The 21,884-nt window shown below is 37.0% G+C and overlaps 1 protein-coding gene across 9 annotated transcripts in view; it reads left to right on the top strand.

Moving 5' to 3' along the window:
* The window catches only part of PPHLN1 (periphilin 1), a 150,131-nt gene that overhangs the window by 89,846 nt on the left and 38,401 nt on the right, over positions 1-21,884 (top strand). For all 9 annotated transcript variants that reach the window (XM_029954891.1, XM_029954888.1, XM_029954894.1 and 6 more), the window contains one exon: positions 19,295-19,435. In XM_029954891.1, coding sequence (XP_029810751.1) covers positions 19,295-19,435 — 141 coding nt within the window. The remainder of the gene's footprint in view (positions 1-19,294; positions 19,436-21,884) is intronic.

Below are 21,884 nucleotides of genomic sequence, written 5' to 3'. Positions count from 1 at the left end.
CACCCTAAACGGTATGAGATGGTATTGCATTGTAGTTTTGATTTGCATCGCCCTAATTATTAGTGAGTTGAGCATTTTTCTTGTACTGAGTGGCCATTTATATATCTCCTTAGAAGAAATGTGAATTCAAGTCCGTTCATTTTTTAGTTACTTGTTTCATTGTTGTTGAGTTTTAGAAGTTCTTTGTATATTCTAGATATTAATCCCTTATTGGATACATGATTTACAGACGTTTCTTCCATTCTGTAGGTTACTTTTTTACTCTGTTCAAAGTGTTATTTAATAAGCAAAATTCTAAAATTTTCAGTAAGTCCAAGGTTTCTTTTTCTTCCTTCCTTCCTTCCTTCCTTCCTTCCTTCCACCTGTGCCTTTGGTGTCATATAGAAGAAATCATCGACAAATCTAAAGCCATGAAGCTTTTGTCCTCAGTTTTCTTCTAAGAGTCTTATTATTTTCAGTCCTACATTTATCTCCTTGATCTGTTGTGAGTTAATTTTTGTCTATGGTGTTCGGTAAGGCTCCAACTTCATTCTTTTGCATGTGGATGTCCAGTTTTCCAGTTTCATTTGTTGAAAATACTGTATTTTTCGCATTGAATCGTCTTGGCATCTTTGTTAAAAATCATTTGACATATGTAAGACCTATTTCTGGGCTCTCGATTCCATAGATGTCTGTCTTTATGCCAGTATTACACTGATTTGATTAATAGACTTTGGTAGTACGTTTAGAAATAGGAAGTGGAGGTCTTCTACTTTTGCTCTTTTTTTTTTTCAAGGTGAATTTTGCTTATCTAGAGTCCCTTGAGATTCCTTATGAATTTTAGATTTTTAAAAAAAAAATTTCTACAGAAAATGCCATTGGAATTTTGGTAGGGACTGCATTGAATCTGTACATTGCTTTGAATAGTATTGACATTTTAACAATATTCAGTCTTAAGTTGTATGAACATGGGATGTATTTCCATTTATTTATATATTCTTTCAGCAGTGTTTTTGTAGTTTTCATTATACAAGTTTTTCATCTCCTTGGTCAATTCTTAAATTGTTGTTTTTAGCTTATTATTTTTTTGAGAGAGAGAGAGAGAGAGAGAGAGAGAGAGAGAGAGAGAGAGAGAGAGAGAGAGCGCGCGCGAGTGAGCGAGCAGGGGAGAGGGAGAATGTGGGGCTTGAACTCACAAACCATGAGATCATAACCAGAGCCCAAATCAAGTGTGACACTTAATCAGCTGAGCCACCCAGGCACCCCAATTCCTAAGTATTTTATTCTTTTTGCTGCTATTGTAAATGGAATTGTTTTGTAATTTCTTTTTCAAATAATTATGTTGTTCATCTATAGAAATGCAATTAATTTTTGTGTGCCGAGTTTGTACCTTACTACTTTGCTGAATTTATTTATGGGGAGGGGTGTGTTGCTCATGCACTTGTGCATACGTAATCTTTAGGTTTTTCTACATATAAGGTCATATCTGCAAACAGAGATAATTTTATTTACTCCTTTCTAACTTATATATCTTCCCATTCTTCTCCTCTTCTCCTTCCCCTAATTTCTATGGCAAAAACTCCCAGTACTGTTTTGCGTAGATAAAGCAAGCATCCTTGCCTTGTTCCTGATCTTAAAGAAAAATCTTTCAGATTTTCTGTATTGAGTGTGATGTTTGCTGTGGGTTTTTCATATATGACTTTTATTATTTTGAGATGGTTTACTTCTTTTCCTAGTTGAGTGTTTCATCATGAAAAGGTATTAAATTTTATCAAATCCTTTTTCTGTATCAATTGAGATGATCATGTAGATTTTTTCCCTTTATTCTGTTGATGTGGAATATTAATTGATCAGTTTTCCTATTTTGAATTATCCCTTGCATTTTAGGAATAAATGCCACTTGGAATTGATGTATATAATCCTTTTAATATGCTGAAGTCCTTTTACGAGTGTTTTGTTGAGATATTTTTGGATCAGTGATCCTAGGGGATATTGGACTGTCTGTTGTTGTAGTGTCTTCGTGTCAGGGTAATAATGTCGCCATAGAATGAGTTAGGAAGTGTTCCTTCCTAAGCTTGGTATTAGTTCTTTTTTTTTTTTTTTTATGTTTATTTTTGAGAGATAGCAAGAGACCTATTGTGAGGGGGGGAGGGGTAGAGAGAGAGAGACACACAGAATCTGAAGCAGGCTCCAGGCTCTAAGCTATCAGCATAGAGCTGGACACCGGGCTCAAACTCATAAACCACTAGATCATGACCTGAGCCGAAGTCAGAGGCTTAACTGACTGAGCCACCCAGGCGCCCAGTTCTTTAAATGTTTGGTAGAGCTTAACCAGCGAAACCATCAGGTCCATGGCTTTTCTTTGTTGGAAGAATTTTGATTACTGATTCAGTTTCTTTACAAGTCTATTTAGGTTTTTTTTTATATTTCTTCTCGATTTAGTCTTGGTAGGTTTTGTGTTTCTAGGAATTCGTCCATTTTATCTAGATTCTAGGTTATCCTTTTTGTCAACATACACTTGTTCCTAGTACTCTCTTAAAAATTCTTTTTATTTACATAGATTTGGTAATAATGTTCCCTACTTTTATTTCTGATTTTATTAATATGAGTCTTTTTTCTTAGTCCCTCTAGCTAAAGGTTTTTCAATTTTGTTGGTCTTTTTGACGAACCACTTTTGGTTTCTTTTTTTTTCTTTTGTTTTCTCTTTTCTTTCCTTCTGGTAGCTTTGGGTTTAGTTATGGCTTTTCTATTTTTTTAGTTCCTTAAGTTGTAAAAGTTAGGTTGTTGATTTGAATTCATTCTTGTTTTTCAATATAAATGTTAATAGCCATTAATTTCTCCCTTAGCACTGCTTTGCTACATCTCATAAGTTTTTGTACATTGTATTTTCATTTGTTTATTACGTATTTTCTGCTTTTGATATGATCTCTTCTTTGGTCTGTTGCTTATTTAAATTTTTTTTAATGTTTTTTATTTATTTTTGATACAGAGAGAGACAGAGCATGAAAGGGGGAGGGCAGAGAGAGAGGGAGATACAGAATCGGAAGCAGGCTCCAGGCTCTGAGCTAGCTGTCAGCACAGAGCCCGAAACGGGGCTCGAACCCACAAACTGAGATCTGACCTGAGCCGAAGCCAGAGGCTTAACCGACTGAGCCACCCAGGCGCCCCTGGTCTGTTGCTTATTTAAAAGCATGTTCTTTAATTTCCATAATTTTGTGAATTTTCCAGTTTTACTTTTTAAATTTTTTTAAATGTTTGTTTATTTTTGAGAGAGAGAGACATCATGAGTGGGGGAGGGGCAGAAACGGAGAGGGAAACAAAGAATCAGAAGCAGGCTCCAGGCTCTAAGCTGTCAGCGCAGCCCCAGACATGGGACTCAAACTTGGGAACGGTGAGATCATGACCTGAGCTGAAGTCCGACTGAGCCACCCATGTGCGCCTCCAGTTTTACTTTTTAAATCTATTGACACTTAGTGTGTGGCCTAACATAGAGTCTATCCTGGAAAATGCCTCCTGCACTTGAGAAGAATGTATTCTGTTGTTGGATAGAGTGTTGCCTTATGTCTGTTCGATCTACTTTGTGTATTGCTTTATTTATGTACTCTATTTCATTACTTACCTTATATCTGGTTTTATATTCATTACAAGGTATTGAAGTCTCCAGTTGTTATTGTATAACTGTTATTTCTCCCTTCATTTCTGCCAATTTTTGCGTTATATATTTTGATGGTCTATTCTTAAGTCCATAGATGTTTGTAGTTGTTATATCTTCTTGCTGTATTGAACCTTTTATTAATACACTCTTGTTTCTTATAACCTTTTTTGATGTAAAGTCTGTTTTGTCTAATATTAGTATACCACACCTTTCTTATTATTATTTGTAGAGGATATCTTTTTGCATCCTTTTGCTTTCAACATGTTTAGGTCTTTGAGTCTAAAGTGAGTCTCTTATAGACATTATGTAGTTGGGTCATGTGTTTTTATCCACTCTGCCAACCTCTGTCCTTTGATTGAAAGATTTAATCCATTAACATTTAAGTAATTACTGAGAAGAAGGGACATAACTTCTGTCATTGAGCTATTTGTTTTCTGTATGCTCTGTAACTTTTTTGTCCCTCATTTCCTATATTCTGGTATTTTTTGTGTTTAATTGATTTTTGTTTTGGTTTTTGGTTTCTGAGCTGTGCTGACAGCTCCCTCATTTCCTACATTCTGGTAGTTTTTTGTGTTTAATTGATTTTTGTTTTGGTTTGGTTTCTGAGCTGTGCTGACAGCTCAGAGCCTAGAGCTTGCTTCTGATTCTGTGTCTCCCTCTCTCTCTCTGACTGTCCCCCACTCGCGCTCTCTCTCTCTCAAAAATAAATAAATGTTAAAAAATAAAGGACAGTTTTATTGGATATAGGAATATCAGTTCACAATTTTTCTTTTATTACAGTTGATTCTTGAACTACATGGCTTTAAACTGTACAGGTCCAATTATATGTGGATATTTTTCAATAAGTGAGCTGGACAATATTTTGGAGATTTGTAACAATTTTTTAATAGTTTATTGTCAAATTGGTTTCCGTATAGCACCCAGTGCTCTTCCCCACAAGTGCCCTCCTCCATGACCATCACCTTCCTTCCCATTTCCCTCTCCCCTTTCAGCCCTCAGTTTGTTTTCAGTATTCAGGAGTCTCATGATTTGCCTCCTTCCCTCTCCCTAACTCTTTTTCCCCCATCCCCTCCCCATGGTCCTCTGTTAGGTTTCTCCTTTTAGACTTATAAGTGAAAACATATTGTATCTGTCCTTCTCTGCCTGACTTAGTTCACTTAGCGGGACGCCTGCGAGGTCCATCCACCTTGCTACAAATGGCCATGTTTCATTCGTTCTCATTGCCATGTAGTACTCCATTGTGTATATATATATACCACATCTTCTTGATCCATTTGGTAGTTGATGGGCATTTAAGCTCTTTCCATGATTTGGCTATTACTGAAAGTGCTGCTGTGAACATTGGGGTACATGTGCCCCTATGCATCAGCACTTCTGTATCACTTGAGTGTATCCCCAGCAGTGCTATTGCTGGGTCATAAGGGAGTTCTATCTATCGATAGTTTTTTGAGGAACCTCCACACTTTTCCAGAGCGGCTGCATCAGTTTACATTCCCACCAACAGTGTAGGAGGATGCCCATTTCTTAACATCCTTGTCAGCATCTACAGTCTCTTGATTTGTTCATTTTAGCCACTCCAACTGGCATGATGTGGTATCTCAGTGTGGTTTTGATTTGTATTTTTCTGATGATGAGTGACACTGAGCATCGTTTCATGTGTCTGTTGGATATCTGGATGTCCTCTTTGGAAAAGTGTCTATTCATGTCTTCTGCCGATTTCTTCACTCTATTATTCGTTTTTCAGGTGTGGAGCTTGGGGAGTTCCTTATAGGTTTTGGATACTACCCCTTTATCCGATATGTCATTTGCAACTATCTTTTCCCATTTTCTCAGCTGCCTATTACTTTTCTTGATTGTTTCCTTTGCATTGCAGAAGCTTTTTATCTTGATGAGGTCCCAATAGTTTATTTTGGTTCTTGATTCCCTTGCCTTTGTGGATGTGTCAAGTAGGAAATTGCTGCGATTGAGGTCAAGGAGGCTGTTTCCTGCTTCCTCCTCTAGGGTTTTGATGGTTTTCTGTCTCACATTCAGGTCCTTCATCCATTTTGAGTTTATCTTTGTATATAGAGTAAGAGAGTGGTCTAGTTTCATTCTTCTACATGTTGCTGTCAAGTTCTCCAAGCAACATCTGTTAAAGAGGCTGTCTTTTTTTCATTGGACACTCTTTCCTGCTTTGTCAAAGATTATTGGTCAGACATTTGTGGGCCCTATTCTGGGTTCGCTGTTCTGTTCCATTGGTCTATGTGTCTGTTTTTGTGCCAATACCATACTGTCTTGCTGATGACAGCTTTGTAGTAGAGGCTAAAGTCTGGGTTTGTGATGCCTCCCATTTTGGTTTTCTTCTGCAGTTATTACTTTGGTTATTTGGGGTTTTTTGTGGTTCCATACAAATTTGAGGATAGTTCTAGCTTTGAGAAGAATGCTGATGCAATTTTAATTGGGATTGCATTGAATGTGTAGATTGCTTTGGGTAATAATGACATTTTAACAATGTTTATTTTTCCGATCCATGAGCATGGAATGTCTTTCCATTTCTTTGAGTCTTCTTCAGTTTCTTTCATAAGTTTTCTATACTTTTAATCATACAGGTCTTTTACATCCTTGATTAGGCTTATTCCTAGGTATTTTATGGTTCTTGGTGCAACTGTATATGGGATCAGTTTCTTGATTTCTCTTTCTGTTCCTTTGTTATTGGTGTATAAAAACGCAACCAATTTCTGTACCTTGATTTTGTGCCCTGCGACTTTGCTGAATTATGAATCAGTTCTAGTAGGCTTCTGGTGGAGTCTGTTGGGTTTTCCATGTAGAGTATCATGTCATCTGCAAAAAGTAAAAGTTTAACTTCATCTTTGCCAATTCTGATGCCTTTTATTTCCTTTTGTTGTCTGATTGCTGATGCTAGGACTTTCAGCACTATGTGAAACAACAGTGGTGAGGGTGGACATCCCTGTCGTGTTCCTGATCTCAGGGGGAAACCTCTCAGTTTTTCCCCATTGAGGATGATATTATCTGTGGGCTTTTCATAAATGGCTTTTATAATGTTTAACTAAGTTCCTTCTATCCCGACTTTCTTGAGGGTTTTTATTAAGAAAGGATGCTGTATTTCATCAAATGCTTTTTCTGTATCTATCAACAGGGTTCTATTGTTTTTATCTCTTCTTTTGTTAACGTGATGTATCACATTGATGGATTTGAGACTAATGAACCAGCCCTTTAAACCAGGAATGAATCCCACTTGATCATGATGGATAAATCTTTTTATATTCTGTTGAATTGTATTTGGTAGTATCTTGTTGAGTATATTTGCATCTGTATTCATTAAGGATGTTGGCCTGTAGTTCTCTTTTTTTGCTGGGTCTCTGTCTGGTTTGGGAATCAAAGTGATGCTAGCTTCATAGAATGAGTTTGGAAGTTTTCCTTCTATTTCTATTTTTTGGAAAAGTTTGAGAAGAATGGGTATTAACTCTGCTTTAAATGTCTGGTAGAATTCCCCTGGGAAGCCATCTGGCCCCGGGCTCATATTCATTGGGAGGTTTTTGATAACTGTTTTAATTTCTTCACTGGTTATGGGTCTGTTCATATTTTCTCTCTCTTCCTGTTTGAATTTTGGTAGTGCATGTGTTTAAGGATTTGTCCGTTTCTTCTAGATTGTCCAGTTTGTTGGCTTATAATTTTTCATAGTAATCTTTGATGATTGCTTATATTTCTGAGGGATTTGTTGGAATAGATCCATTTTCATTCATGATTTTGTCTATTTGGGGGTCCTCTCTTTTCTGAGGAGCCTAGCTAGAGGTTTATCAATTTTATTTATTTTTCAAAAAATCAACTCTTGGTTTCATTGATCTGTTCGATTGTTTTTTTTGATTCTATATTGTTTATTTCTGCCTTGATCTTTATTATTTCTCTTCTTCTGCTGGGTTTGGGGTGCTCTTGCTGCTCCCCTTCTAGTTCCTTTAGGTACTGTGTTAGATTTTGAATTTGCGCTTTTTCTAGCTTGTTAAAATGGGCCTGTATTGGAACATACTTTCCTCTTAGGACTGCCTTTGCTGCATCCCAGAGAGTTTGGATTGTTGTATTTTGATATTCATTTGTTTTCATATATTTTTTAATTTCTTCTCTAATTGCCTGATTAGCCCAATCATTGTTTTAGTAGGGTGGTTTTTAACCTCCACATTTTTGGAGGTTTGCCAGACTTTTTCTTGTGATTGAATTCCACTTTCATAGCATTGTGATCTGAAAGTGTGTATAGTATGAATCTCAATTTGTTTATATTTATGGAGGGCTGCTTTATGCTCCAGTATGTGATCCATCTTGGAGAATGTGCCATGTGCACTCTAGAAGAAGGTGAATTTCCTAGCTTCAGGATGCAGAGTTCTAAATATATCTATCAATTCCATCTGTTCCACTGTGTCATTCAGGTCCATTGTTTCTTTAGTTATTTTCTGTCTGGTTGATGTGTTCTGTGCTGTCAGTGGAGTATTAAAGTCCCCTGCAATTAGCACATTCTTATCAATAAGATTGTTTCTGTGTGTGATTGATTGTTTTATTTATTTGGGTGCTACCGAATTCGGCACATAAGTGTTTATAATTGTTAGCTCTTCCTGATGGAGAGTCCCTGTAATTATTATATAATGTCCTTCATCTTTTGTTACTGCCTTTACTTTGAAGTCCAGTGTGTCCGATATAAGTATGGCTACTCTTGCTCTCTTTTGGCTACCAGTAGCATGATAGATATTTTTCCACCCCCTTACTTTCAATCTGAAGGTGTCTTCAGGTCAAAAATAAGTCTCTTGTATTCAGCAAATAGATGGATTTCTTTTTTTTTTTTTTTAATCCATTCTGCTACCCTGTCTTGTTTGATTGGAGCATTTAGTCCATTTCCATGCAGTGTTATTATTGAAAAATATGGGTTTGGATTCATTGTGCTCCCTGTAGAGTTCATGTTTGTAGTGGTATCTATGGTAACTTGTATTCCTTGCAACATTTCCCTCCTAGAGTCCCTCAGGATTTCTTGTAGGGCTGGTTTGGTGGTCATGAATTCTCTCATTTTTTGTTTATTTGGGAACACTTTATCTCTCCTTCTATTTTGAATGACAGGCTTGTTGGATAAAGTTTTCTTTGCTGCAAATTTTCCTATTCATCACATTGAAGATTTCCTGCCATTCCTTTCTGGCCTGCCGAGTTTCGTTAGATAGGTCTGTAACCACTCTGATAGGTTTCCCTTTGTGTGTTAGGGCCCTTTTTATCCTTAGCTGCTTTCAGAATCCTCTCTTTATCTTTATATTTTGCCAGTATCACTATGATATGTTGTGCCAAACATCGATTCAAGTTACGTCTTAGAGGGTTCTGTGTGCCTCTTGGATTTCAGTGTCTATTTCCTCCTTCAGATTGGGGAAGTTCTTAGCTATAATTTGATCAAGCAACCCTTCAGGACCTTTTTCTCTTTCTTTTTCAGGAATTCCTATGATATGGATATTGTTCCATTTGATTGTGTCACTCAAATCTCAAATTCTCCTTTTGTACTCCTGTATCAATTTCTCTCTCTTTTTCTCGGCTTCCTCTTTTGCTATAACTGTCTTCTAATTTACTTATCCTCCTCTCTGCCTCTTCAATCCATGCAGTGGCCACTTCCATTTTATTATGCACCTCATTTATAGCATTTTTTAACTCATCACATCTATTCTTTAGGTCCCTAGTCTTTGTATCAATAGCATCTCTGATGTCTTCCATGCTTTTTTGATGCCAAGTAATTAATTTTAAGACAATTGTTCTAAATTCTTGCTCCGTTATGTTGCTTATATCTGTTTTTGAGCAATTCTGTAGCTGTGACTTCTTCCTTAAATTTCTTTAGAGGAGAGTTCTTCTATTTTGTCTTTTTGGCTAGGTTTGTGTCTCTTATCTGTTTTAAAAGCTTGTTATACCCTCTTCACCTGTGAGTATTGCTATATTAAAGGAGACTCATTGACTTTTCAGGGCCTGTCTGTTCAGGAAGTGTTCTTTTAATGGTGTGTCTCGGTTTCTCGGTTTCTCTTGTTGTGCCTTTGATTATTTTATTTCCCTGCACAGTGATATTTGGGACTCTTCACCATATGTACTTTGGCTTGTTTCTTGAGGTAGCCCTGAAAAGGAAAGCAGACAGACAAACACACAGGGAACAAAAGCATGCAAATGCACAGACAAATGAAACAAACATGCAAACCAAAAGGGGAAAAAAAGAAAAAAAAAAAAAGAGAAAAAAAGGGGGTTGCAGAAACAACAAAAGACCGTGTACAGTCTAAAAGCGTATAACTAGCCGAGGGGAGAGAGAAGAATGAGATAAAGGAAAATATATCTGGATGGCAAGAAAAAACAAAAGGCAGCTCTCCTGAGTGGATGGGTGTGGTTTGGTGTAGGTAGGTCTCTGGGGCTGCTGTCTGAGGCCCCGTCTTGGTGTTGCAGGGAGAAGAATGCTGGTGCCCCAAGCTCTGCTGGGACCAAACATTGCAAGCCACTCTTGTGAGTCTGATCTCTCTGTGCCATGGGCAAGCCAAGTTGTATTTTCCAAACCTCGCCACGTTTCTAAATCCTAGTCCATGCACCTTAATGCTACTGCCGGAGATGAGATGTAATCCTGCTGGCGGCTGGCTTACTAGCCTGGATCGTGTAGCGGGTGGGAGCTGTTTCTCCTGGCGCCCCTGGGGCCCAAGGAAGAATGTACCAGCTAGATGGGACAGGCTTTTCTCCCTGTGCGCAGCGGTTATATATGGGGTGACAATATCTTTCTCTGTCCCGGGCCGAGTTTTTTATCTCTTATCTAGAGTCAGTTCTATGAGCATTTTCAGTCTCTCTTTCTCTTCCCCTTGTCTCTCTGGGGCTCTGCACACTCTCCCTGTGTTGGGGTGGGGCCTCCACTCCTCCGCACCTCCGGGGCCCTGCCCGGTTTTTAATTTCCCCAGTTCACACTCACTCAAGCATCTTTGAGGTTGTCATCTTTCTGGAGTCTGTATGTTTTCCTCCCACTCTTGCACATTAGAGTATTGTCTCTTCAGTCCTTCCCAGTTTGATAGATGGAGGCGGGCAAAGATTACAGAGGTCCCTACTTCTCTGCCATTTTGCCTTTCTCTTAAATGTTTATTTTTATTTGTTTTTATTTGTTTGGGAGAGGCAGAGAGAGAAGGAGACAGAGAATCCCAAGCAGGCTCTGTGCTAACAGCACGGGACATTTAAAAGACACAATTGTGGTGTTAGCACAGAGCCTGTTGCAAGAACTCATGAACTGTGAGATCATGACCTGAGCTGAAATCAAAGTTGGATGCTCAACCCACTGAGCAACCCAGGCACCACAGGAGATTTGCAACAATTTAAAAAGGCTCACAGACAAACCATGTAACATAGAAATACCAAAAAAATATATGAAAAGTTTACGTATTATAAGAATACAGTATATAATACATATAACTTACAGAATATATGCTAATTGACAGTTTGTGTCATCATTAAGGCATCCAGTTAACAGGCTGCTAATTGATTTTGTAGAGTCAAAAGTTACACATGGATTTTTGACTGGGTTAGTCCCCCAATCACCATGTTGTTCAGGATCAACTGTACTTTGAATATGGGCCTACTGTAATATTGCCTCCAGAGGTTCTGATGAGAAATCTGCTATTTTAGTGATTTTTTTTTTGTATATAATGAGTTTTCACTCCTTTCAAGATTCTGCCTTTTCTTTGTCTTTTGAAAATCTGATTATGATGTATTTTGGTGTGAGTCTCTTGAGTTCATCTAACTTAGGTTTTGTTAAGCTTCTGGAATGTTTATATTCATGTTGTTCATCAACTTTGGAAAGTTTTTAAGCATTATTTATTCAAATACTTTCTGCTGCTTTCTGTCTTCTTCTAGGACTCCCAGAGTGCATATTTTGGTCCACGTGCTGGCGTTTGAACAGATTCCTTAGGCTCTGTTCACTTTTCTTCAATCTTGTTTCATTTTGTTTCTCAGACTCCATAATTTCCAGTGGAGGTTTACTGATTTTTCTGCTTACTCAAATTTGCCTTTGAAATCCCTTTAACAAAATTTTCATTTCAGCTATTGTACTTTTTAGCTTTGTGATTTCTTATAGGTTTTTTAAAAAAGGTTTCTGTCTCTTCATTGGTATTTCTGTTTTGTTCATACATTTTCTTGGCTTTCTTCACATCATTCTTTAGGGTCTTTGAGCAGCTTGAGACAGTAGTGTTGTGCTTTATAGATTTTATTTTATTTATTAAAGAAATTTTTTTTTGAGAGACAGAGACAGTGCGAACAGAGGAGGGTTAGAGAGAGTGGGAGGTACAGAATCTGAAGCAGGCTCCAGGCTCTGACTTAGCTGTCAGCACAGAGCTCAACGTGGGGCTCAAACCCATGAACTGTGAGATCATGACCTGAGCCGAAGCCAGACGCTCAACCAACGGAGCCACTCAGGTACTCCTAGATTTTATTTTTAAGTAATCTCAATACCCAACATGGGGATCGAATCTACAGCCCTGAGACAAGACTTGCATGCTTGGGGCGTCTGGGTGGCTCGGTCAATTAAGCGTCCTAACTCGGTTTTGGCTCCTGTCATGTTCTCATGGTTTGTGGATTCGAGCCTTGTGTCAGGCTAATTGCCGACAATGTGAAGTCTGTTTGAGTTTCTCTCTCTCTCTCCTCCTCTCTGCACCTCCCCTGCTCTCTCTGTCTCCCTGTCTCTCTAAATAAATAAATAAATAAATAAACAAACTTAAATAAAAAAAGAGTTGTATCATACTCTATCGACTGAGCCAGCCATGCTCCCTGAGACCATAGTTTAAGATTCATTTTCTGGTAGACCTATTGTTAGGTCTTCTTCAGAGACCATTTCTGCTGATTTATTTTTTCCCTTTAAATGGGCCTTACTTTCTTGTTTCTTTATTTACCTTATGATTTTTTTGAGCAGTATGCATTTGAGTCTAATAACTGGTAATTCTGGAAATCAGATATTCTCCCCCATCCATTTCTATTGTTGTATGGTGTTTGTGTGCTGAGGATGAGTCTGTATAGGTATCAATTTAAGGTCTTTTCTCAGTCTTAGAATGCACAATCACTTTTCAACTTTCTCCATATAAGCAGGTTTTTTTTTTAATGGCTTATTATTAACATCTTGCTTTCAATAGGGGAAGAAGTGAAAAATAAAGGAGAAAGGGTACCGGCATCTTAATTCATGGGAGCCGCTTCAGCCATAATACGAAGGATTTGCAACAATAGTAGGAGATATGAACAGCGACTCTTTCTCCTTTGTGATCACAAGTCCCAATCAGTGATCAGGGCAGATTCCTGATGTTTGGAATATGGGCTCCTTTTTGCCCAGCTTCAGCTACCTGCCTGCCAAATGGCTGAGGGTGGGGATGGATAGCTGCTGTTGTGCTGAAAACTGAAATTAGCCTCAATTTACCCTCCATGGACTCCTCTGCAAGTTGCAAACCTTCAGGAGAATCCAGAATTCCAAAAATAGTTACATCAGACAAATTTTCCAGTGCAGTTGTTGTTTAAATTAGGAGACAGATTTCTGATGCTTCCTACTGTGACATCTTCCCTGACTTTCACCGCTTTCTTCCTTAAGTGATTCGTATACTTTCAATTTAAATTCCTTAAAATATATAACTCAGACTTGTGAAAACCAAGTTAAAAAAAAAAGTAGATTATACATGTACATGTCAGAAATTCAAATGTCACAAAAGTATGTAACGTCTCCCTTCCATCCTACTCCTTATTTCTGAGTTATCCCTGTCGAGGCAACCACCCCCTTTTTATTGTGCAGCTTTTCCCTATTGATAGCATCCGTTCAGAGATCATTTGTGTGTGTGTGTGTGTGTGTGTGTGTGTGTGTGCGCGCACGCACACATATGTGCGTATACACGTGTTTCCATTCTCTCTTTTTAAATGTTTTATTTATTTTTGAGACAGAGGCAGACAGAGAATGAGAGGGGGAGGGGTAGAGAGACAGGGAGACACAGAATCTGAAGCAGTTTCCAGGCTCTGAGCTGTCAGCACAGAGCTCGACACAGGGCTCGAACCCACAAACGTGAGATCATGACCTGAGCTGAAATCGGAGGCTTAACTGACTGAACCACCCAGGTGCCCCCTGTCTCTCTTTTTTGACACAGTTGGCAGTATATTGATGGGAAATGACCTCCAGGATGTTCCGGGAGAAAAAGTAGAGTACGTTATACAATAGTTATAGGCTGTCATTCTTTTAGATAATTTCTTAATGTCCCAAGGCTCTACATACTGAATAATTTATTTGTCCTAATGATAGACATCTACATTGTTTTCAATCATTTGCTATCAGTGGCAGCCATTTATTAGTATCTGTTGTTCTTGTCTGTATCTGTAGATTAAGTTTCTAGAGGTGAAGTTGCTGAGTAAAATGGGCATGTACTGAATTTTAATAAGTGCTGCCAGATTACTCTGTAAAGAAGTTGTGGCAGTATACACACACTTCCCATAGGAATTGATGTGCTACTGCTTCTGCTAGTGAAAATTACCACTCATTAGTTTATATCTTGTGACTTCACTAAACCTACTGCTTGGTTTTTTTTGGCTACTCCTTGATTTTTTAAAATTCAGTTTTTGAAATAAATTTGAAATAAGTACAGGTTTCTTATTTCCTCTTATCTCCTACCTACCTAACATATGCAACAGAAGAATATATGAGCTCAAACTTTACAGTGTACTCTAAGTCATTGTTTATGGCAAATTACATGGAGGAGGCAAGAACTTTGGTCTGTTGTGTCCACTGATGTATCCACTGTTGTTGTTTTTTAATTTTCTAAAAAAATTTTATCTTAATTCCAGTTAGTTATCTTACAGTGTTATTTTACTTTCAGGTGTACAACAATTTCAAACATCACTTGGTGTTTGTTTATCATGACAAATGTACTCCTTAATCCCCATCACCTATTTAACACATTCCCCCACCCACCTTCCCTTTGGTACCCATCAGTTCTCTATAGTTAAAAGTCTGTTTCTTGTTCTCGCTCACACGCGCTCATGCTCGCGCTCACGCTCTCTCCCTCCCCCCACTTTGTTTTGTTTCTTAAATTCTACACATGAGTGAAGTAATATGGTATTTGTTTCTTTTTCTGACTTCCTTCATTTAGCATTATACTCTCTAGCTCCATCCATGTTGTTGCACATGGCAAGATTTCATTCTTCTTTGTGGCTGAATAATACTCCATTGCACATATGTATCACATCTTCTGTATCCATTTGTTGGCACTTGGACACTTGGGCTGCTTCCATGTATTGGCTATTGTAAATAATGTTACTATAAACATATGAGTTCATGTATCCTTTTGAATTAGCACTTTTGTATTCTTGGGTAAATACTCAGTAGTGCAATTGCTGGATTGTTAGGTGGTTCTATTCTTAACTTTTTGAGAAACCTCCATACTATTTTCCAGTGGCTACACCAGTTTGTATTCCAACAGTACATGGGGGTTCCTTTGCTCCCCACCCCTGCCAACACTTGCTGTTTCTTGTGTTGTTGATTTTAGCCATTCTGACAGGGGTAAGATGATACTGCATTATAGTTTTGATTTGCAGTTTCCTCATAATGAATGATGTTGAACATCTTTCTGTATGTCTGTTGGCCATCTAGATGTCTTTGGAGAAACATCTATTCATGCCATCCGCCCATTTTTAATTGGATTATTTGTTTTTTGTGTGTCCAGTTGTATCAATTCTTTATGTATTTTGGATACTAACCCTTTATCAGATATGTCATTTGCAAATATATTCTCCTATTCAGTAGTTTGCCTTTTAGGTTTATTTATTTTTAATGTTTATTTTATAGAGAGAGACAGAGTTAGAGTAGGGGAGGGACAGAGAAAGGCTCCAGGCTCTGAACTGTCAGCACAGAGTCCGACTTGGGGCTCAAACCCATGAACCATGAGATTATAACCTGAGCCAACGTTGGATGCCTAACTGACTGAGCTACCCAGGTGCCCCTGCCTTTTTGTTTTGTTGATTGTTTCCTTTCCTATGTAGAAGCTTTTTATTTTGATATATCCCTAGTAGTTTATTTTTGCGTTTTGAAATTATTTTTGTGTATGGTATAAGAAGTCCAGTTTCGTTCTCTTGCATGTCACTGTCTACTTTCACTACCACAATTTGTTGAAGAGACTGTCTTTTTCCCATTGGATATTCTTTCCTGCTTTGTTGAAGATTAATTGATGATATTTATTTTTCTAGGTTTTCTGTTATATTCCGTTGATCTGTATGTCTTTGTGCCAGCACCGTACTGTTTTGATAGCAGTAATATAAATTGAAGTCTGGAATTGAGATACCTCCAGCTTTGCTTTGCTTTAGTGCTTTGGCTATTTGGATCTTTTCTTTTCTCTTTTCTTTACTTTTCTTTTCTTTCTTCTTTTTTATTTTTGTGGTTCCATACAAATTTTAGGATTTGTTCTAGTTCTGTGAAAAACGCTGTTGTTATTTTGATAGGGTTGCATTAAATCTGTAGATTGCTTTTAGTAGTATAGACATTTTAACAATACTTATTCCTCCAATCCATTAGCATAGAATGTCTTTCCTCATCTTTGTGTCCTCTTTAATTTCATTCATCAGTGTCTTTCACTTCTTTAACTTTATTCTCAGGTATTTTATTACTTTTGGTATAATTGTAAATGGAGTTTTTCTAGCTTCTCTTTCTGTTGCTTCATTATTACATAAATAGAAATGCAGTGTATTTCTGTACATTGATTTTGTATCCTGCAACCGTACTGAATTCATTTATCTGTTCTAGTAGTTTTTTGGTAGAGTCTTTCAGGTTTTCTATATATAGTATCATGTCATCTGCAAATCATGAAAGTTTTACTTCTTCCTTGCCAATTTGGATGCTTTTTATTTCTTTTTGTCTGATTGCTGTGGCTAGGATTTTCAGTGCTATGTTGAATAAGAGTGGTGAAAATGGACATCCTTGTCTTGTTCCTGACCTTAGGAGAAAAGCTCTCATTTTTTCCTCCCCATTAAGGATGATGTCAGCTGTGACTTTTTCATATCTGTCCTTTATTACATTGTGGTAATAAACCTACTCTGTAGAGAATTTTTATCATGAATGGATGTTGCACTTTGTCAGATGCTTTTTCTGTCCCAGTTGATATGATTGATGTATCACAGTGATTCATTTGCGAATATTGAACCACTCCTGTGATGTATAAGGGAATAAATCCTACCTGATTATGGTGAATGATCTTTTTAATGTATTCTTGGATTTGGTTTGCTAGTATTTTGTTGAGGATTTTTGCATCTCTGTTCATCAGAGATATTGGCCAGTAGTTTTCTTTTTTTGTGGTATCTTTATCTGGTTTGGTTTCAGGGTAACGCTTGCCTCATAAGAAGTTTTTCCTTCTCTTCTATTTTTTGGAGTAGTTTGAGAAGAACTTTAAATATTTGGTAGAATTCTTCAAATATTTGGTAGAATTCACGTGTGAAGTCATTTGGTCCTAGACTGCTGTTTGTTGGGAGTTTTAGTTTATGGAGTCACTTTCTTTGCTGGCCATTGTTCTTTCAAACTTTCTGTTTTTCAGTTTGGGTAGGTTATATGTTTCTAGGAATTTATCCATTTCTTCTAGGTTTTGGGCATATTCTCTCTTTCATAGTATTCTCTTATAACTGTATTTCTGTGTTCATTATTTCTCCTCATTTGTGATACATAAGTATTTGGGTCCTTGTTCTTCTTCACAAGTCTGGCTAGAAGTTTATCAATTTCATTGACTTTTTTTTTTTTCAAAGGAAAAGCTCCTGGTTTCATTGATCTAGGTTCTGATGGGTTTTTTTAGTTTGTATGTCATTTATTTCTGCTCAGATCTTTATTATTTCCTTCTTTCTGCTGGTTTTAGGTTTTGTTTGTTGTTCTTTTATTACTTAAGAATTTTTTTTAATTTTTTATTATTTTATTTTATTTATTTATTTATTTTTTTTTTGAGAGAGAGAGAGACAGTGTAATCAGGGGAGGGTCAGAGAGAGGGGGAGACACAGAATCCAAAGCAGGGTCCAGGCTCTGAGCTGTCAGCACAGAGCCTGATGCGGGGCTCGAACCCACAAACCGTGAGATCATGACCTGAGCCAAAGCCAGATGCTCAACCAACTGAGCCATTCAGGTGCCCCTGTTTGTTGTTCTTTTAGTAGTTCCTTTACGTCTAAGATTAAGTTGTTTATTTGAGATTATTTTGGCTTCATTGGGTATGCCTGCATTGTTGTAAACTTCCCTCTTATAGTCACTTTTGCTGTATCTCAAAGCTTTTGAATCATTGTGTTTTCATTTATTTCCTTGTACGTTTTTATCTCTTATTTCCTGTTTGACCCATTCATTGTTTAGTAGCATGTTCTTTAGCCTCCATGTATTTTGTGTTCTTTCTAGATTTTTTTCTTGTGGTTGATTCTGGTATTATAGTACTTTTGTCAAAATAGATGCTTGGTATAACTTTATCTTTCTCAGTTTGTTGAGGCTTCTTTTTTGGCCTATTAGATAATCTGTTCTACAGAATGTTCCAAGTGTACTTGAAAAGAATGTATATTCTGTACTTTTAGGATGTGATGTTCTAAATAAATCCATCTGGTCCAGTTTGTTACCCAAAGCTATTGTTTCCTTGTTAATTTTCTGTTTAGATGATCTATTGATGTTAGCAGGGTTTTAAAGTCCCTCACTATTATGGTGTTATTACCTGTTTGTTCCTTTATGTTTGGTATTAAGTTTTATATATTTGGATGCTTTCATGTTGGATGCATAAATATTTGCAATTGTTCCAACTTTTTGTTGGATTGTCCCCTTTATAGGGGAAATAGTATCCTTCTTTGTCTCTTCTTATAGTCTTTATTTTAAAGTCTGTTTGGTCTGGGGCTCCTGGGTAGCTCAGTCAGTAGAACATCCGACCCTTGATTTTGGCTTGGTTCATGATCCCAGGGTTGTGGGATTGAGCCCTACATTGGGCTCCATCCTGAGTGTAGAGCATGCTAAAATTCTTTCTCTTCCTCTGTCCCTCTCTCCCACTTGTGTGTTCGTTCTCTCTCTCTCTCCTCCTGTCTCTCTCTCAAATAAAAATAAATAGGGGTGCCTGGTGGCTCAGTTGGGTAAGTGTCTGACTCTTGGTTTCAGCTCAGGTCTTGATCTCATGACTTCATGGACTCATGTCCTACATCAGGTTCTGTCTTGCCAGCTCAGAGCCTGCTTGCGATTCTCTTTCTTCTTCTCTCTCTTCTTTCTGCCCCTCCCCTACTTGTGATGTCTCTGTCTGCCTCAAAATAAATAAATAAACTTCAAAAAATAAAAACTAAAATACAGTCTATTTGGTCACATTACTATTGCTATTCTGGCTTTCTTTTCACATCTTTTTGCATGGTAAATGTTATAGGACAAAACCTTCTAGCTGTGTCTTAATATAGTTTTGAAATATAATTTTGGACTAGAATAAGCCTAGAAGCCTTGTCTTCTCTAAAATTTAAAAAGTAGCAGTCATTTCCTCTTTGGTCCTCTTCACATATGCTCGTTATGCATAGTGAAATTGAAAGTGTCTTCTGAACACTGGTTGAATGTAGCACTTTCTCCTGATATAATGTGCCTGTTAGTGCCTTAAACAGTCATGTGAAACGCTGTATGTAATTAAAGGTTTCTAATTTTTTTCAAAGGCAGGACCCACTGCACCACTGTTTATTGACCAGCCAGAAGAACCTGAGTCAAATACAACAGATGGCCTAGAGTTATTTGAAGACAGTCAGCTAACCAGTCGCTCTAAAGCAATAGCATCAAAAACCAAAGAAATTGAACAGGTGAGAATTCAGTCTTCTTTAAGTACATAATCCTTTGGTCCTGTCATTTTGCACATGGTAGTTACAGTAAGTATGTATTGAATAAGCATATGTCCTCTTGATTTTTCACTTGTGAGTCTGAAATTTAAAAAATTTGACTTGATTTCACAGTAATATCAGTTTAGTCCCCAGTCTTGTTTACTTTTTTATTTTTTAAATAAAAAGTAAACTTCTTTTTAAAAGAATATCAGTATTCTTGGTAGTATGAAGCAATTAAACTATTAAAATTACAGGGATGGGCTGAAAGAAATATTAAATATACCAAAATGTTAACAGATGTTTTAGAATACCGGCATTACAGATGTTTATGTTTTTCATTATATTCTAAGCATTTTTCAAATAGTAAAGAAAAAGTAGATAAGTATATAGATTTAATTTTAATGATGTCATTCTGAAAAGTTATAATCTTGTTTTTAATGAATTAATAGATTACTTAAGGAATCATAGATCAGAACCTTCTAGCTGTATCTTAATGTAGTGTGAAATATAATTTTGGATTGGAGTAAGTTTAGATGCTTTGTCTTACTTATTAAGATATAAAACCATTTTTTCTTTAATCCTCCTCACATGTGCTCATTATACATAGTGAAATTTAAAAGGTTTTAAGATGGAAATATTACCTGCCTCATGGTGTATTATTACTTTAGAGGATTAAATGAAATAAATAAAATTTGTACAAGTGTCTTTTTCCCTAGTATAATTAGCATATAGTGTTATGTTAGTTTTGGGTATATAATACAGTGATTTCACAATTCTGTACATTACTCAGTGTGTACAAGATGTTGTTACTCTCCAGTGCTTTGAGTAAATGTCATACTGTTATATAGTCTTCTGAAACCTATGGGAAATTAAGAATAAAGTAAAGTCTTTTCCCAGGGTACTTTCCATTTTCATATCAGTTAAAGTCTATTCTGCCTTGTGGTGATAGGAGAACAGCTTAATTAAATCCTCACTGTGATTGTACAGCTCGTATTGATGCCACCCCAATAGCGGAGGATAAAAATCCAAATAGGAGATTTGCCATGTAAGCCAGTAGAGTTTCAAACTATAGGTCGTCAGTAGTGTCAGATGCTTGGAAGAATAGAAGGAAAATGGAGACTTAGAAAAGTCCTGTTTAATTTGGTGATACGAAAGTGGTGCCTTACAAGATATCAGTTAATTGAGAGCTTAAATAAAAGGTTTAATCATCAGGTATATCTTCAACACGGATATGAATATCATTACCCTATGTAGAATTACTGTCCTTTTATCCTTTTACTCTGAGGTTTTCTTTGTAGTTTTGGGGTTATTTTTTTACTATGTGACATATGTTTTTATTTGCTTATTTGTCTTCCCTCACCATAATAGAAGCTTTATGAGCTCAGTGACTGTGCTTTATCCTCATTACCTAATACAGTGATTGGCATGTACTGGGCTCGAAATAAGTATTTCTTCTCTGCATGGTGGATAGAGTCATAAACCTAGAAGTGACCTTTGAATAATCCCTGAGTTACTGTAAGTCAGAGACTGCATCTTAACCTGATCACCTAACATGGTGCCTAGGCACAGCTGTTTTTACTAAGGGCTTGATAAGTTTTTATTGAATAAACGATATAATACTAGTTTTCTTTTCCACCTACATAACAGGTCTTTATTTTTTTTTAGTTTATTTATTTATTTAAATATAATTTATTGTCAAATGGGCTAACATCCAGTGTGTAAGGTGTGCTCTTGGTTTTGGGGGTAGATTCTCATGGTTCATTGCTTACGTACAACACCCAGTGCTCATCCCAACAAGTGCCCTCTTCAATGCTCATCACCCATTTTCCTCTCTTCCACAACCCCCCATCAACCCTCAGATTGTTCTCTGTATTTGAGTCTCTTATGGTTTGCTTCCCTCCCTCTCTGTTTGTAACTATTTTTACCCATTCCCCTATAGTCTTTTGTTAAGTTTCTCAAGATCAACATATGAGTGAAAACATGTATCTGTCTTTCTCTTGACTGACTGACTTCATTCAGCATAATACCTTCCGGCTCCATCCATGTTGCTGTAAATGGCATGACTTCATTCCATTGCCAAGTAGTATTCCATTGTATATGTAAACCACATCTTCTTTACCCATTCATTAGTTGATGGACATTTAGACTCTTTCCATAATTTGGCTATTGTTGAAAGCCAAATAAATGCTTATGTATCAGCACTCCTGTATCCTTTGGATAAATTCCTAGTAGTTAAACAGCAGTTCTTTAAAGGAGAGTTTCTCTTAAAAATATAATTGGTAGAAGAATTTGACTGAAGTAGCAGGATAGGAGGATTTAGGGTTTCATTAATATTTGTCCTGTCTCTTATTATTATTCATAGTTGATTTGATCTTGAAAAGATGAGATACCAGTCAGATGTACAGCCTAGTTTAATAGTACACACTAAAAT

Source organism: Suricata suricatta, chromosome 10, assembly GCF_006229205.1.
Source record: "Suricata suricatta isolate VVHF042 chromosome 10, meerkat_22Aug2017_6uvM2_HiC, whole genome shotgun sequence".
Lineage (NCBI taxonomy): Eukaryota > Metazoa > Chordata > Mammalia > Carnivora > Herpestidae > Suricata > Suricata suricatta.
Note: the sequence above shows the minus strand (reverse complement) of the source record. Positions and strands in the feature narration are given on the sequence as shown.